Here is a 14,339-nt window from a genome sequence, read left to right on the forward strand (position 1 = left end):
TGATACCATGGCACAGGCCCTTTTCAATGAAGTTTCCAAATATTTGGCTAATTAATCTGCATCCTTATGCCATCATTATGCCAGTCAGACAATCATGTATGCTTGTAAAAAAAAGATTAATGTAGTAATGAATCTGGAAAATATACAGAATCTTCGCTGATGAGTGTTTCTCATTTCTGTCACAAAGACCTTTCGGTGCCATACAACAAAACAGAACTATTGTGAAGGAAGTTTATCAAAAGTACTGACATTTAAAACCAAATATTTTTTTTTATTGTAACACAAAAGATTATATGGAATGTGATGTACAGTTACAGCTCCGGAAAAAATTAAGAGACCACTACACCTTTTTCTTTTCCTTTCCAAACAAGAAACCAGGCAAGCCTAGTTCAGCCGGCCTGCAATAGAACGTTGTTGATTCGAACCCAGGTCACACCCGTGAAAGGCTGTGTCTTTAACCACTATGCCACAAAACTGATCATTTGCAGGGTTGTCAGTATTGCATATTGACATTATATAATATTTGTCATGCATTAACATCACGTCAAGTTTGAATATTTCATTAGACACCATTAACCATCGTGTAAACTGAGTAACATTTCTTGTTAAGTTATCTCCACCCACAAATAGTATCTATGAACTGCATGACTTTTGCCACTGGCCGTTTTAAAAGCTTATTAGCCAGTAATATGTCGCTAGACGCCATTACGCATTGTGTTTAAACTTTGTAACGTTTCTTATACATTTTAACACCACCACAATAGCACATATTAACTGTATGGCTTTTGACACTGGATGTTTTAACAGCCATCATTGAAATATATAAGGCGATATAGTTAACAATCTTGTCTGTCAATCTAGTCTGTCATTTTATGTTTAATGTCCTTTCCAATGTTGTTCTTTTTTATTACATTTTTTACATACTAGATTGTTTTTACATACTATATGGCCTTATACATTTCAATGATGGCTTGTATTGTGATAATTAAAATCTGAGTGCTACCAGCATAATATCCTGCTGCTAAAATAATGCTAATGAAGCCTTGTTTGGCCATCACTACAGTAAACAGTTTCATTGTAGTCTTCTCGTAGCTACAGAAGGTTGTAGCCAGCGAAGTTTTTGTCTATTCTGAACAAATTCTCTTTTACCACTGGCCGTTTTAACATCATCATCATCTTCCGCTTATCCGTGGCCGGGTCGCGGGGGCAGCAGTCTAAGCAGAGATTTCCAGACATCCCTCTCCATAGACACTTCCTCCAGCTCTTCCGGGGGGACACCGAGGCGTTCCCAGGCCAGCCAGGAGACATAGTCCCTCCAGTGTGTCCTAGGTCTTCCCCGGGGTCTCCTCCCGGTGGGACGGGACTGGAACACCTTCCCAGGAAGGCGTTCCGGAGGCATCCGAAACAGATGCCCAAGCCACCTCAGCTGACCCCTCTCGATGTGGAGGAGCAGCGGCTCTACTCTGAGCTCCTCCTGGGTGCCCGAGCTTCTCTTCCTATCTCTAAGGGATCGCCCAGCCACCCTACGGAGAAAGCTCATTTCGGCCACCTGTATCCGGGATCTTGTCCTTTCGGTCATGACCCAAAGCTCATGACCATAGGTGAGAGTAGGAACGTAGATTGACTGGTAAATCGAGAGCTTCGCCTTGCGGCTCAGCTCTTTCTTCACCACGACAGACCGATACATCGACCGCATTACTGCAGAAGCTGCACCGATCCGTCTGTCAATCTCCCATTCCATCCTTCCCTCACTCGTGAACAAGACCCCTAGATACTTAAACTCCTCCACTTGAGGCAGGCACTCTCCACCAACCTGAAGTGGGCAAGCCACCCTTTTCCGATTGAGGACCATGGCCTCGGATTTGGAGGTACTGATTCTCATCCCCACTGCTTCACACTCGGCTGCACACCGTCCCAGTGCATGCTGAAGGTCCTGGTTTGAAGGGGCCAACACGACAACATCATCCGCAAAGAGCAGAGACGAAATCGTGTGGTCCCCAAACCTGACACCCTCCGGCACCTGGCTGCGCCTAGAAATTCTGTCCATATAAATTACGAACAGAACCGGCAACATAGGGCAGCCCTGCCGGAGTCCAACATGCACTGGGAACAACAAGTCTGACTTACTGCCGGCAATGCGGACCAAGCTCCTGCTTTGGTCATACAGGGCTCTGACAGCCCTTAGCAAAGGACCCAGGACCCCATATTCCCAAAGCACTCTCCTCAGGATGCCGCAAGGGACACCTTCAAATGCCTTCTCCAAATCCACAAAACACATGTGGATTGGTTGGGCAAACTCCCATGAACCCTCCAACACCCCGTAGAGGGTATAGAGCTGGTCCAGTGTTCCACGGCCCGGACGAAAACCACACTGTTCCTCCTGAATCGGAGGTTCTACTATCCCGTGACGGCGGGATTGAGGAGATCCTCAAAGTATTCCTTTCACCGCCCGACGACATCCCCAGTTGAGGTCAACAGCTGCCCACCTCTACTGTAAACAGCGTTGGTAGGGCACTGTTTCCCTCTCCTGAGGCGCCGGACGGTTTGCCAGAATCTCTTCGAGGCCAGCCGATAGTCCTTCTCCATGGCCTCACCGAACTCCTCCCAGGCCCGAGTTTTTGCCTCCACAACCACCCGGGCTGCAGTCCGCTTGGCCTGCCGGTACCCGTCAGCTGCCTCAGGAGTCCCACAAGCCAACCAGGCCTGATAGGACTCTTTCTTCAGCTTGACGGCATCCCTTACTTCCGGTGTCCACCACCGGGTTTGGGGATTGCCGCCTCGACAGGCACCGGAGACCTTACGGCCACAGCTTTGAGCAGCCGCTTCGACAATGGCGGTGGAGAACATGGTCCACTCGGACTCAATATCTCCAGCCTCCCTCGGGATCCAGTCGAAGCTCTGCCGGAGGTGGGAATTAAAGATATTTCTGAGAGACGTTCCCAGCAGACCCTTAAAGTTGCGTTTGGGCCTGCCGAGTCTGTCCAGCTTCCTCCCCCGCCATCGGATTCAACTCACCACCAGGCGGTGATCAGTTGACAACTCCGCCCCTCTCTTCACCCGAGTGTCCAAGACATACGACCGCAGGTCAGATGAAACGACAACAAAGTCGATCATCGACCTGCGGCCTAGGGTGTCCTGGTGCCACGTGCACTGATGGACACCCTTATGCTCGAACATGGCTGCGCCATACCGGGGCTGCGTCATACCGGGCGACATCACGGACCTCAACATTTTTATCATCATTAAGGGGTTTTGAACTGCTCTTAGTCTGACCCGTCGCCTAGGACCTGTTTGCCTTGGGAGACCCTACCAGGGGCATATAGCCCCAGACAACATAGCTCCTAGGGTCACTCGGGTACTCAAACCCCTCCACCACGTTAAGGTGGCAGTTCATGGAGGGGGCCGTTTTAACAGTCAATGCAATTTACAGACCACTGGAAATTGAACGCTTCTGTTCCTCACTCAAAACTTTCCTTTTCAACTTTTTTGGAGAGGAAGGAAAAAGGTGCAATGGTCTCTTAATTTTTTTCCGGAGCTGTACATACAATAGCGGTGATGTTTTTGCCGGACCGCATAAAAAGTGCCGGCCAAGAAGAGCGAATGTCTCTTACTGACTGACTACCTGTTGTTAATTAGCAGTGGTTAGATATGCAGGTTCCTATGTGGGAGACCGGTTCTATCCACGCCTTGGGAAATAGGCTATGCATTTGGTTTTGTTCAGTGATCTGCTTCGCTGGCTACAAGCTTCAGTGTACACGTTATAGTAGGGCATACGTGCATGCTTTTTGGATTTATATACTGTTGTTTCCACAATTCTCTCGTCTTTTCACTTGACGAAAAAGTCATTTATCGTGACCTATATTGATAGTTATTGTATTATTGTAGTCTTTCATGAATGAACGAAAAACAAATGTTGTTGTGGCATGAATTGAAAGTGTAAAGTTCATCTTTATACTCGCTAGCAGTTACTCAATTCTTATGACTATTCCAGTAAGCAGTCTAGATACTATGCCTATTAGGCCTACTGGCTAATAAGCTGTTAAGTTCACTCTATTTGTGGTGGAAGTAAACTTAATAAGAAACAGTTTAACGCAATGCTTAATGGTGACTAGCAAAATATTAAAACTTGTCGAGATGGTAATGCCTGACCAAATGATCTAATGTCGAGACGCAGTTTTATGACGAGGTAGTAGGTCATGTCCCAATCGGTCCCTACAGCAATCTCTTTCTAATTAAATGCGTTGAATGTAGCGTATCAACCCTGTTATACTTGTTGTTGGTTTGGATGTTAGTTAATTTAGGGAACTAGTTTCGAGAACCGTGGAGTTTTGAGTAGTTGGCTGTTTATCAATTCCAAGTACGCTAAGAACGTATCCTTGAGAAGAAAGTTATTGCCAAGCGTCTTTGCGAGTAGGGTCTTGCAAGTTCGCGAGGTCAGAACGCGACTATCTGGATTGGGTTACATGTGTACTTGGCTATTGAGCAATACCCCTCCACTCTGAGGGCTGTAACCTCCTCAGAAGTCCCTAAATAAAATATTAATGTGAAGATGAACGGCAGAAGGTTGTATGGAGACTATAGCCATAATTATATGATATATGATTTTTTTTGGAAAGTGAAAATTAACTGCAATTCATAAAAAGCTGTCCCTCTCTACTGGTACTGTTTACAATTACTTAACTCAGCTAACTTTAACTAGCCTCTCCACTGCACTGAATAACGTTAGCTAGCAGATCGAAAGATCGGAGCAGATTTATAAATACATTTATACATTTCTTAAATTAAATACGTTTCTTAAAATGTATTTAAGTTTCTTAAATAAAATAAGCAAATATTCAGCGACTACAATGCCCATTTCTCGTTAAAAAAAATTCAGATGCTGATTTACAGGTAAAACATATTACAGTTGTGGAGTTTTTCCTGACATCTTAAAATGACTTCTGGGATATCAGATGCGTTCTCACTGAACAAGTCACCAACCCACGCATTCTCGATAAAAGAGGATGGAGGAGAACTATCGTCTTCAGTTAAAGATAGCAGAGTTAGAGGCTTGGCTTCTGACGCATACGTCAGGCAAGGATTATGCTAGTGTACAAATAGAAAAAACTGTGTCAGTGCCACCAGGAAGAAATTATAGTTTTGTTAGCCCCCCGGCACAGCTCCTGCAGCCGGGCAATAACTTTCTCTTGGTCACATTTTCTACCGGTGGGCTTGAAAAACTGAAAACTTTAGTCATTGGCGATTCCATTACCCGCAGTATTAGACTAAAGAATCAGCCGGCGATGGTACACTGTTTACCGGGGGGCAGAGCCACCGACGTAGCTGCAAATCCGGGGTTGGTGCTAGCGAAGTCTAAAACTGGCAAGTATAGAGAGTACAGAGATATTGTTATTCACGTTGGCACCAACGACGTTAGGATGAAACAGTCAGAGGTTACGAAGCAGAACATAGCATCAGCGTGTAAACTAGCTAGAAAGATGTGTTGGCCCCCTCCCAGCTGGCCCCCTCCCAGCTAGGGGTGGTGAGAAGCTCTACAGCAGACTTGCGCAACTCAATCGCTGGCTGAGTTCTGCCCGTCGCAGGAGGTAGAGTTTGTAGATAACTGGCTTTCTTTTTGGGACTCTCCCAGAAATAGGGCCAGGCCTGATCTGCTGAGGAGCGACAGACTCCATCCTAGCTGGAGTGGTGCTCTTCTTTTATCTAGGAACATTGACAGGAGTCTCACTCCTATAGCCTTAACATGAGATAGGGTGCAGGTCAGGCCGCAGGCTGTTAGCCAGCTTGCTAGCATAGTGGAGTAGTTAGTACAGCTTTACCTATTGCCACTGTGACTCATTCCAGGTTGAGAAAAGTTAAACAAGGTAGTGCTAACAAAAACAACCTTATTAAGATAAAGCCTTCCTCTGCCACGGTCACAAATAAAAATAAAAATGACTATCACCTCGCATCTCAAAATGGGACTCCTAAATGTTAGATCCCATGCTCCAAAGGCAGTTACCGTAAATGAATTAATCTCTGACCATAAACTAGATGTTATTGGTTTATGTGAAACGTGGCTAAAGCCTAATGAATTCACTGCCTTAAATGAGGCCTCTCCTCCTGGTTATACTAGTGATCATATCCCTCGTGCATCCCGAAAAGGAGGGGGTGTCGCTAATATTTATGACAGTAAATATAAATCTACTCTCAAACATATCACTGAGTTTCATTCTTTTGAAGTTTTAGTAATGAAAGTTAACCAGGCCGATAAATCCTTTTACATTGCTACTATTTATAGGCCACCTGGGCCATACACTATGTTCCTCACTGAGTTTCCAGAATTCTTGTCTAACCTTGTAGTCATGGCAGATAGTATTCAAATTTTTGGCGATTTCAATATTCATATGGAATAGTCCAATGATCCTCTTCAAAAAGCCTTTGAAGCCATAATTGACTCAATGGGTTTTATCCAACATGTCTCAGGTCCAACACATTGCCACAATCACATCTTAGATTTAGTCCTGTCACGAGAAATAGATATTGTAGATCTAATATTTTCCCCCTAAAATCCTGGATTATCGGATCACTGTCTTATTACATTTACCGTTAAAACAAGCAATCCACTTGCTCCGCAAACAATGATTTTCAAAAGCCGTACTATAAATTCTCGGACTACAAATAAATTCCTTGATATTCTTACAAGTTCACTCATTAACGACAGAGTAAATAAATCTGTAAAGGATCAAATCGAGGATCTAAACTCAACACTGCGAAATACATTAGACACAGTTGCACCACTAAAAACTAAAGAAATACGCAACAAGAAACTTGCTCCCTGGTACACAGACAATACTAGAGCACTTAAGCAAGCCTCCAGAAAATTGGAGCGAAAGTGGCGCTCCACCAAGTTGGATAGACAGTACACTACAATACCCAAAATCACTCACGTCTGCTTGATCAGCTTATTTCTCCAACCTGATTGAGGTGAACAAAAACAATCCAAAATTTCTCTTTGATACAGTTGCAAAGTTAACAAAAAAGCAATGCTTAGCAAGTGAAGTGGGTCTTCACTTTAGTTGTAATGAATACATGAACTACTTCGATGAAAAGATCATCACCATTAGAAAACAAATAACTGACTCCTCCTTAAATAGTTATGGTCCTCAAAATCTCAGTTGTCCTAAAAATGTCCTGAACCTCACTGACCAGGTGTCAATGGGGACACTTGAATTTTTTGATACCGTATTGCTCGACACATTTACAAAATTTGTAATGAGTTCTAAACCCACAAACTCTCAGCTAGACCCGATTCCAACAAAATTACTTAAGGAGCTATTTCCTGTGGTAGGTCAGCCAATGCTGAACATAATAAATTGCTCCCTTTCCTCCGGATGTGTACCAAACTCACTAAAAATAGCCTCTGACAAGTCAAAGGTATGCTTTGGTGTTCCTCAAGGCTCGGTTCTGGGCCCATTATTGTTCTCTCTATATATGCTCCCTCTGGGCGATGTAATCCGAAATCACAATGTAAACTTTCACTGTTACGCTGATGACACAGTTATATATTTGAATGAAGCATGGAGAAGCCCCTAAATTAGCTACTTTGGAAGCATGCGTTTCAGATATTAGGAAGTGGATGACAGAGAATTTCTTGCTCTTAAACTCAAGGAAAACAGAAATGCTTGTTTTAGGACCCAAGAAACAAATAGCGTTGTTAGCAGATCTCACTGTGAACCTCGAAGGCTGCATGGTCGTATCCCAAAAAACTGTAAAAAACCTTACCCTTACCCTTGACCCTGACCTCTCCTTTGAAGAACATATAAAATATGTCTCAAGAGTTGCTTATTTTCATCTTCGAATCATTGCAAAAATTAGAAACTTCCTGTCAAAAACTGATGCAGAAAATTTTATCCATGCTTTCGTTACTTCTAGACTAGATTACTGAAATGCTCTTCTCACTGGTTATCCAGACAAATTAATAAATAAACTTCAATTAGTGCTGCACACGGCTGCTAGAATCCTAACTAGAACAAAAAAATTCGAACACATTACTCCTGTCCTAGCGTCCTTACACTGGCTGCCTGTTAGGGTTAGGGCTGATTTTAAGGTTTTACTCTTAACCTATAAATCAATACATGGACTTGCTCCTACTTACCTTGCTGAAATGATCCAGCCATACATACCTACATGTAACCTATGATCGCAAGATGCAGGCCTTTTAATTGTACCTAGAATTTCTAAATAAACAGCTGGCGGCAGGGCCTTTTCTCATAGAGCTCCACTACTGTGGAATGATCTGCCAATTAAGGTTAGAAATGCAAACTCAGTGCAAACTTTCAAGTGTCTACTAAAAACTCACCTCACGGTTTATAATAAAGTGTAGCCTGGCCCAGGGGCGTGAAGGTGACCAGTAGGCTTGATACTGTCCACCCTTGCTGTCTTGCCAGGTGGGCTCTCGTCGCCACTGGGATGCCCTCCCTCAAATGCCTTTCGGGGGAAGAGTCACTGGCTTGTTGTTGTCTCTCTGTTGCGCACTTGTGCAATTGGGCTGTACGCTGCTGGCAATACTTGGCCCTCTTTCAGGGGGGTTGCGGTTAGTGGGTGTCCCTTTGGTTGATGCCTGGCAATGTGGGTGGATGGATTTCCTGCCTGTTGGGCCCTGTCCGGGGCCTCCCCCGGGTAGGGCCACAGTATCGCCGGACCCCCCCGTCTCAGTTCCAAGGTGTTACTCTGCTATATTATTGTGCTGGGGGATATGAGGAATGCACTTTCTAACTTTTCTCAGTCTCCCCCAGTTTTAAATTTTAGGAGGAGATGAGGACCTGGTCCACACCTGCGGAGTACCTGGTTTGGGGGGCCCGTTGCTGTACCTGTCCTTGTCCACCTGGTCATACTTTTGACCTAGTCTAGAATCAAATAGACTCTGGATTTAGCCCAGAGACATTTATTTATTCTTCTAATTGGACTCTTAATATCTCACAGCCAGAAGAGGACTGGTCACCCCTCTGAGCCTGGGTTCTCTCTAGGTTTCTTCCTAAAATTCGGCCTTCTTAGGGAGGTTTTCCTAGCCACTGAAATCCAACACTACTGTTGTTTGCTCCTTGGGGTTTAAGGCCGGGTGTCTCTGTAAAGCCATGTAAAGCACTGTAAAAAACTGCTGTTGTAAAAAGGGCTTTATAAATAAATTTGATTGATTGATTGAAAAGAGGCGGATCAAGTACACATCCGAGCATTTTAGGCGTTCTTGGTAATTTGAGTTCTTTGGATTGGAACCGTGAAAAATGACGTCAAACGAGTTCACAAGAACACAAGTATGGACAAAAACACGGATTGATAAACGTCCAGTTGGTTTAACAATGCAGAACACTCTACATGTGTATAGTTTAGTGGCGTAGTGGTTAAAGACAGTGCCTGACACATAGTAGATCCAGATTCTAATCTGTCGAGGGCAACAACATTTATTTAATCTCATCGCTGCCTGGTTGAACTAGGCTTATCTGTTTCCTTTTCTTTTATATGGTAATGAAGAAAAAAAAAACTTCTGGGTATTTGCGCTTATTAGAGCGCAACAACTTTTTGGCATTTTATTAGTTTTCTGACCATTTCAAAGAGAGCGCTGAATGGTGGCAATTTCTAATGGCTGTCCAACTGCCAAGTTTCCCCAAACGATGGGGGTGGCTTTGCGAGGATTATTGCCCAATGCTCAAAATCTAAAAGAGAACCATAGCAGCTCAACATCGGCTGTTTCCTCTGGTAAGCCGAGATCTTCCTCAGGCAGGGGAAAGCCACCAGACCAGACCCCAGGAACCAGGACCACGGACCATGATTATGGAGAATCCCAGTCAACATGTCCAAAGTCGTCCAGAAAAAGGAAAAATAATCAGTGGACTCTAGACCCAGAAAATGCCAGAAACTCTAAGGACAGGAACAGAGAATCAACAAGATCTAAAACACCAGATCACACTAGTGGGAGTAATTGTTGAGTCAAGAAGATCAGCATTACCCCAGAGCCTTTTCTCCCGGCCTCCTAACTACACGTCCTCCTGCTCTATAGAGTCATTGTCCTTGCTGTAGGTTTACCCAAAACGTCCACAGATTCCCCAAGTCTCAACCTTAAGCCAATGCAGCCGATCCATCAGCTCGCTGTCTTCATTTCTAAACATCAATGGTTCCCCAGACAGTCAAATGGACTGGCAGTTGCTGCCAGATGTGCCGAACAGAGAGCAGCTGGTTACAGGGAAAAGAAACCCACTGCCTACTTATAGAGTATAAGATTAAGAGAACATTCTTTAAAGTACACTGAGTTTGAAACATTACTTTTTCTTCTATGCTACTTCATCAACAAGTCTGATTAGAAATGCTGTCAACTGGGTATGTCAGAGCCTGCTCAGAATCACATTGGTTATGTTCAGGGCATGATTATGGTGCCTTCGAGACTATGCCTGGCTTCTGTGTGCAAGCTGATTCAAGATGCTTCAGATTCAAGATGGAGGTAAATGTCTGTGTAACGAATATTAGAGAGGAAGCCAGTTGGACTAATTTTCAGCCCAGGAGTTGCATTGGGCACCAGCCCATTTAGGGAGGTGGAGTGTGTGTGTGGGGAGGGCGGGGCATGATGTCCTAATGAAAACGACACACTTTTTTGGTGCGGTACATAAGCTATGTGATGCCGATCCTGCTGTAGATTAACCTACCAGCTGACGTCTGACTTTGATAACAGCATAGAAACACACAATATAAAATAAAAATACCAAATAATTTTATGGTAGAGGCCAAGCACCCACCGTATGCCCTGGTGCCACCGCACCTCCTGCACCCCCGATAGTTACACTACGGAGTCCAAATATCTGGTTTCATTTCAGTAAATTACCACACTTCATTATTATAATTGGATGTTGATAAGGTATAACATTCCACCTATTCATTATTCCTATTTCTCCATAGATTTCGGAGTGAGTGCATTTCTGGCCACTGGAGGAGATATGACCAGAAACAAAGTGCGCAAGACCTTTGTGGGCACACCATGTTGGATGGCCCCTGAAGTGATGGAACAAGTGAGACCTTTTGGCCAGGTTATAACATCTGTTAGCTGTGTTCATGGACTGTACAATACAATCAGTGCTGCTCTGCCCACAGGTGCGAGGTTATGACTTCAAAGCAGATATTTGGAGTTTTGGAATTACAGCCATCGAGTTGGCCACAGGCTCTGCACCTTACCATCAATACCCACCCATGAAGGTGAGACACACAGAATATCCTACATTTTAACTAACAAATCATCAAAGGCAGATTACAAGCTTGTGTCTATGCCAATTGTTCCCAGGCTTTTTAAAGATGTAGTACGCCTGGATGATACCAGAAATGGACACACAGCAACATATGTAGCAACATATTGTAGGCTTACTGATTGCTGAATATCAGATGTACTGTGGATATTATCATACTAAGAGGGGGTTGCATTATAGCTAGTTACAAGGTAATTGCCGGATATGTGATAAAATTAGAAAAGTAGATAAAGTGGCAGATGGTGCCGGATTTAAATCATGCACACAGATCTACTAAATCATTTCTAAATTAATTAATCCACAAATAGCTTATTGAAACTTTAGGCAACAAAGGGCAATATTCAAAACATATTCAACATCAGTTAATTATACCGGTTTTATATCTCATTTTTGACAAGCATTTAATAAATGCTGTATCATCATCAAAGTCCAATCAGCGCAGGGACGCATTAATTCCGCAAAACATATCTAAGGGGCTTAACGTTTTGTAAAACAGAATGACACAGAGAGGGACCTGCCTATATTTGCTCGATATTAGGCTAACTTAATTTGACTAAACATTTTGAAACTGCAACTTTTTTCTTTGGCAGAATGAAAACACCCCAGATTATAGCACTCAACACTGTTTCCATTGCAGTGGAAAATGCCATAACCAGCACATAGGAAAGCAACGACATTAAAAATGTATTCCAGACATCAGTTCATTTAACTCATTTTGTGATTTATTATGTCTAACCAAAGTGCAAGGGAAAAAGACGATTAAAAAACATTTATAACCTCAGTTCATTAAATCCCATTGGAAAATTGCCTAACCAATGTCCAATAGACAAATTGAAATAAATAACATAAATGAATCAACCAGTTTCAATTGAGAAATGGCACGAGCAAAGGACAAGACATTACAATTTCAATTGGCTGGATTTTGAAACCGGAATTTCCCTTGGTAAGTGGCAAGCTATCATTTCAGCACCACCCCTGGCAACATTTCCAGATGAATATATGTACACGCATCTACCTGCAAGACTAAAATCCCAATGTTTTCCTGCCTGACCTTGATATCATCAGACATGCCATCTATTCTTTAAACTGTGTTGTCTGAATAAGGGACTTTTGCTTGTTTTTTCACCATACAAACTATTTGCTTACAAGCAGGTATGATTAGGGTTTCAGCGAAGCTCTGACACCAAGGCCATGTTTTGAAGTAATGTTTGTCTTTGTTTCTAGATGTTGTTTACTACTGCTGCATTAGCAAGTTGCTCCTAGTAGACGACACACCCTGGTAGTTGCCCCTGTCCAGATTTTCATGATATGAAAGACTTTGTTGTCTTTGCTTGGTGGTACAGCGTGTTTAATTGCTTCTCTTTGGATTAACCTAGTTAGCGGGCTAGTTACGATCAACAGCTCTTAAAGGAAAATAACAAAAATATATTGCAACGACATTATGAAAAAGGTCTGCAAAGCAAACATTTCATATGAGGAAAAAACATTCAGCAAAGCATACCATTTCTCCCCCAAGCGTGCCAAACATTGGCACGCTTGGGGGAGTCCTCAGGGTTGAAAACCTCCAGTCTGTATAGCCTCAGAGAACACTCACCGGTCTTATCCTCTTCTTCTCCCAGGTCTTAATGCTAACCTTACAGAACGATCCTCCCACCCTAGAGACAGGTGTGGAGGACAAAGAGATGCTGAAGAAATATGGGAAATCGTTTAGGAAGCTAATAACCCTGTGCCTTCAGAAGGAGCCCGCCAAGAGGTGGGTACCTTTCTCTTCATCTGTGAGCTGCATCCAACCTACAGTTCACTGTGAATCTGTCAAATCTGTCACTGGTTGAGGAGAAAGTAGCACAGATGGCGCAGACACATTTCACGAGATTCCGGAAAAACAATAATCATGTTTACTGGGCTCAGTCATACCAACCCAAGAAGAACATTCTCCCACAAACAGATTGTAGGACTTGAACATACAGTCCCAGGGGCATGATCGGAGCTTGTTCTTATATTTATTTCATTTCTCCATAGGCCTACAGCAGCAGAACTTTTAAAATGTAAATTTTTCCAGAAGGCCAAGGTACATTTTCCCTGCAGGATTCCACCTGTTCTATTTGTTTGTTTGAGACTTAATGGGTTTGGTGGTGGGTGTTTGTAACGCGTGTTGTGACTTTCATTTGCAGAACAGAGAGTATCTGATCGAAAAGCTGCTATGCAGAGCACCCAACATTGCCCAGAGAGCCAGAAGGGTAATGTCTCAACAAACGTCACACCTGTAGCCCTCAGTGAAGCAGCTCCGTTATTGACAAAACATTAGAAACAAAGTATGGACGCATTTTAGCTGTTCGGCAGCACACCCTCCATACACCCTCTCTGTCTGTCTCTCTCCCTCTGTCTGCCTCTCCGTCCTATTCTTCATTCGCTCTGTGCTCTGCGGAGCCTGGGCTGCGGATATGGGCCACTCCTGGAACGCGATCTGTCAGTCAGAATCGATGTGCTCACAACTCCTGCATTAGTGGTCCGCAGTGTCGCTTAGACGCCCGCTGCAAGTGGCACACAAAGACAAACGGGGTTTAAAGTGAGTGGTTAGGTAACAGGGAGGGGCACTTTAACAACCATTTGCATGCTCAGTTGCCTTGCCATCACAGCTGACTGGATCTGAGCCGCAGCTCAACACGGGAAGCCTGGTATTGGCTCACACCGTCCTTCCCGACTGAACGGGTGAGCGGAGTGGGCTCAAAGGCCCGGTTGCCAGAAGGCGAAGAGGCCAGCGCGAATGCATTGGATAGAAATCCACTGGCCTGGTGTGGGCGACTGGAGGACACGGGGGGGACTGGGGGTGTCATGTGAACCAGTCGTTTAGCAGAGCATGACATCGACAGAGAGGGAAGTGACACAGTCGTCAGTCAGAGGCGCTGCACGGTTCCCCGGTCAAAACAACAGTCCCATCCATTCAGATCGTGTGTGGTTGAATGAAATTAGGATAGGAACACGATTGAATGAGAGATTATGGTTGATTGGAGCGTGACAGTGGGATAACGAGCGTCCTTTTCCTGAGGCTGTAATGTAATCAGAACGCCCTCCGCA

The 14,339-nt window shown here is 44.0% G+C and overlaps 1 protein-coding gene across 5 annotated transcripts in view; it reads left to right on the top strand.

The window, feature by feature from the left end:
- stk39 (serine threonine kinase 39) overlaps nucleotides 1-14,339 on the top strand; it is a 35,499-nt gene that overhangs the window by 4,407 nt on the left and 16,753 nt on the right. For all 5 annotated transcript variants that reach the window (XM_010890898.3, XM_010890900.3, XM_010890901.3 and 2 more), the window contains exons 6-10: nucleotides 10,924-11,033; nucleotides 11,116-11,217; nucleotides 12,884-13,017; nucleotides 13,284-13,332; nucleotides 13,436-13,501. In XM_010890898.3, the coding sequence (XP_010889200.1) occupies nucleotides 10,924-11,033; nucleotides 11,116-11,217; nucleotides 12,884-13,017; nucleotides 13,284-13,332; nucleotides 13,436-13,501 (461 nt within the window). The remainder of the gene's footprint in view (nucleotides 1-10,923; nucleotides 11,034-11,115; nucleotides 11,218-12,883; nucleotides 13,018-13,283; nucleotides 13,333-13,435; nucleotides 13,502-14,339) is intronic.

The sequence above is a fragment of the Esox lucius genome, chromosome 16, assembly GCF_011004845.1.
Source record: "Esox lucius isolate fEsoLuc1 chromosome 16, fEsoLuc1.pri, whole genome shotgun sequence".
NCBI classification, from domain to species: Eukaryota; Metazoa; Chordata; class Actinopteri; order Esociformes; family Esocidae; genus Esox; species Esox lucius.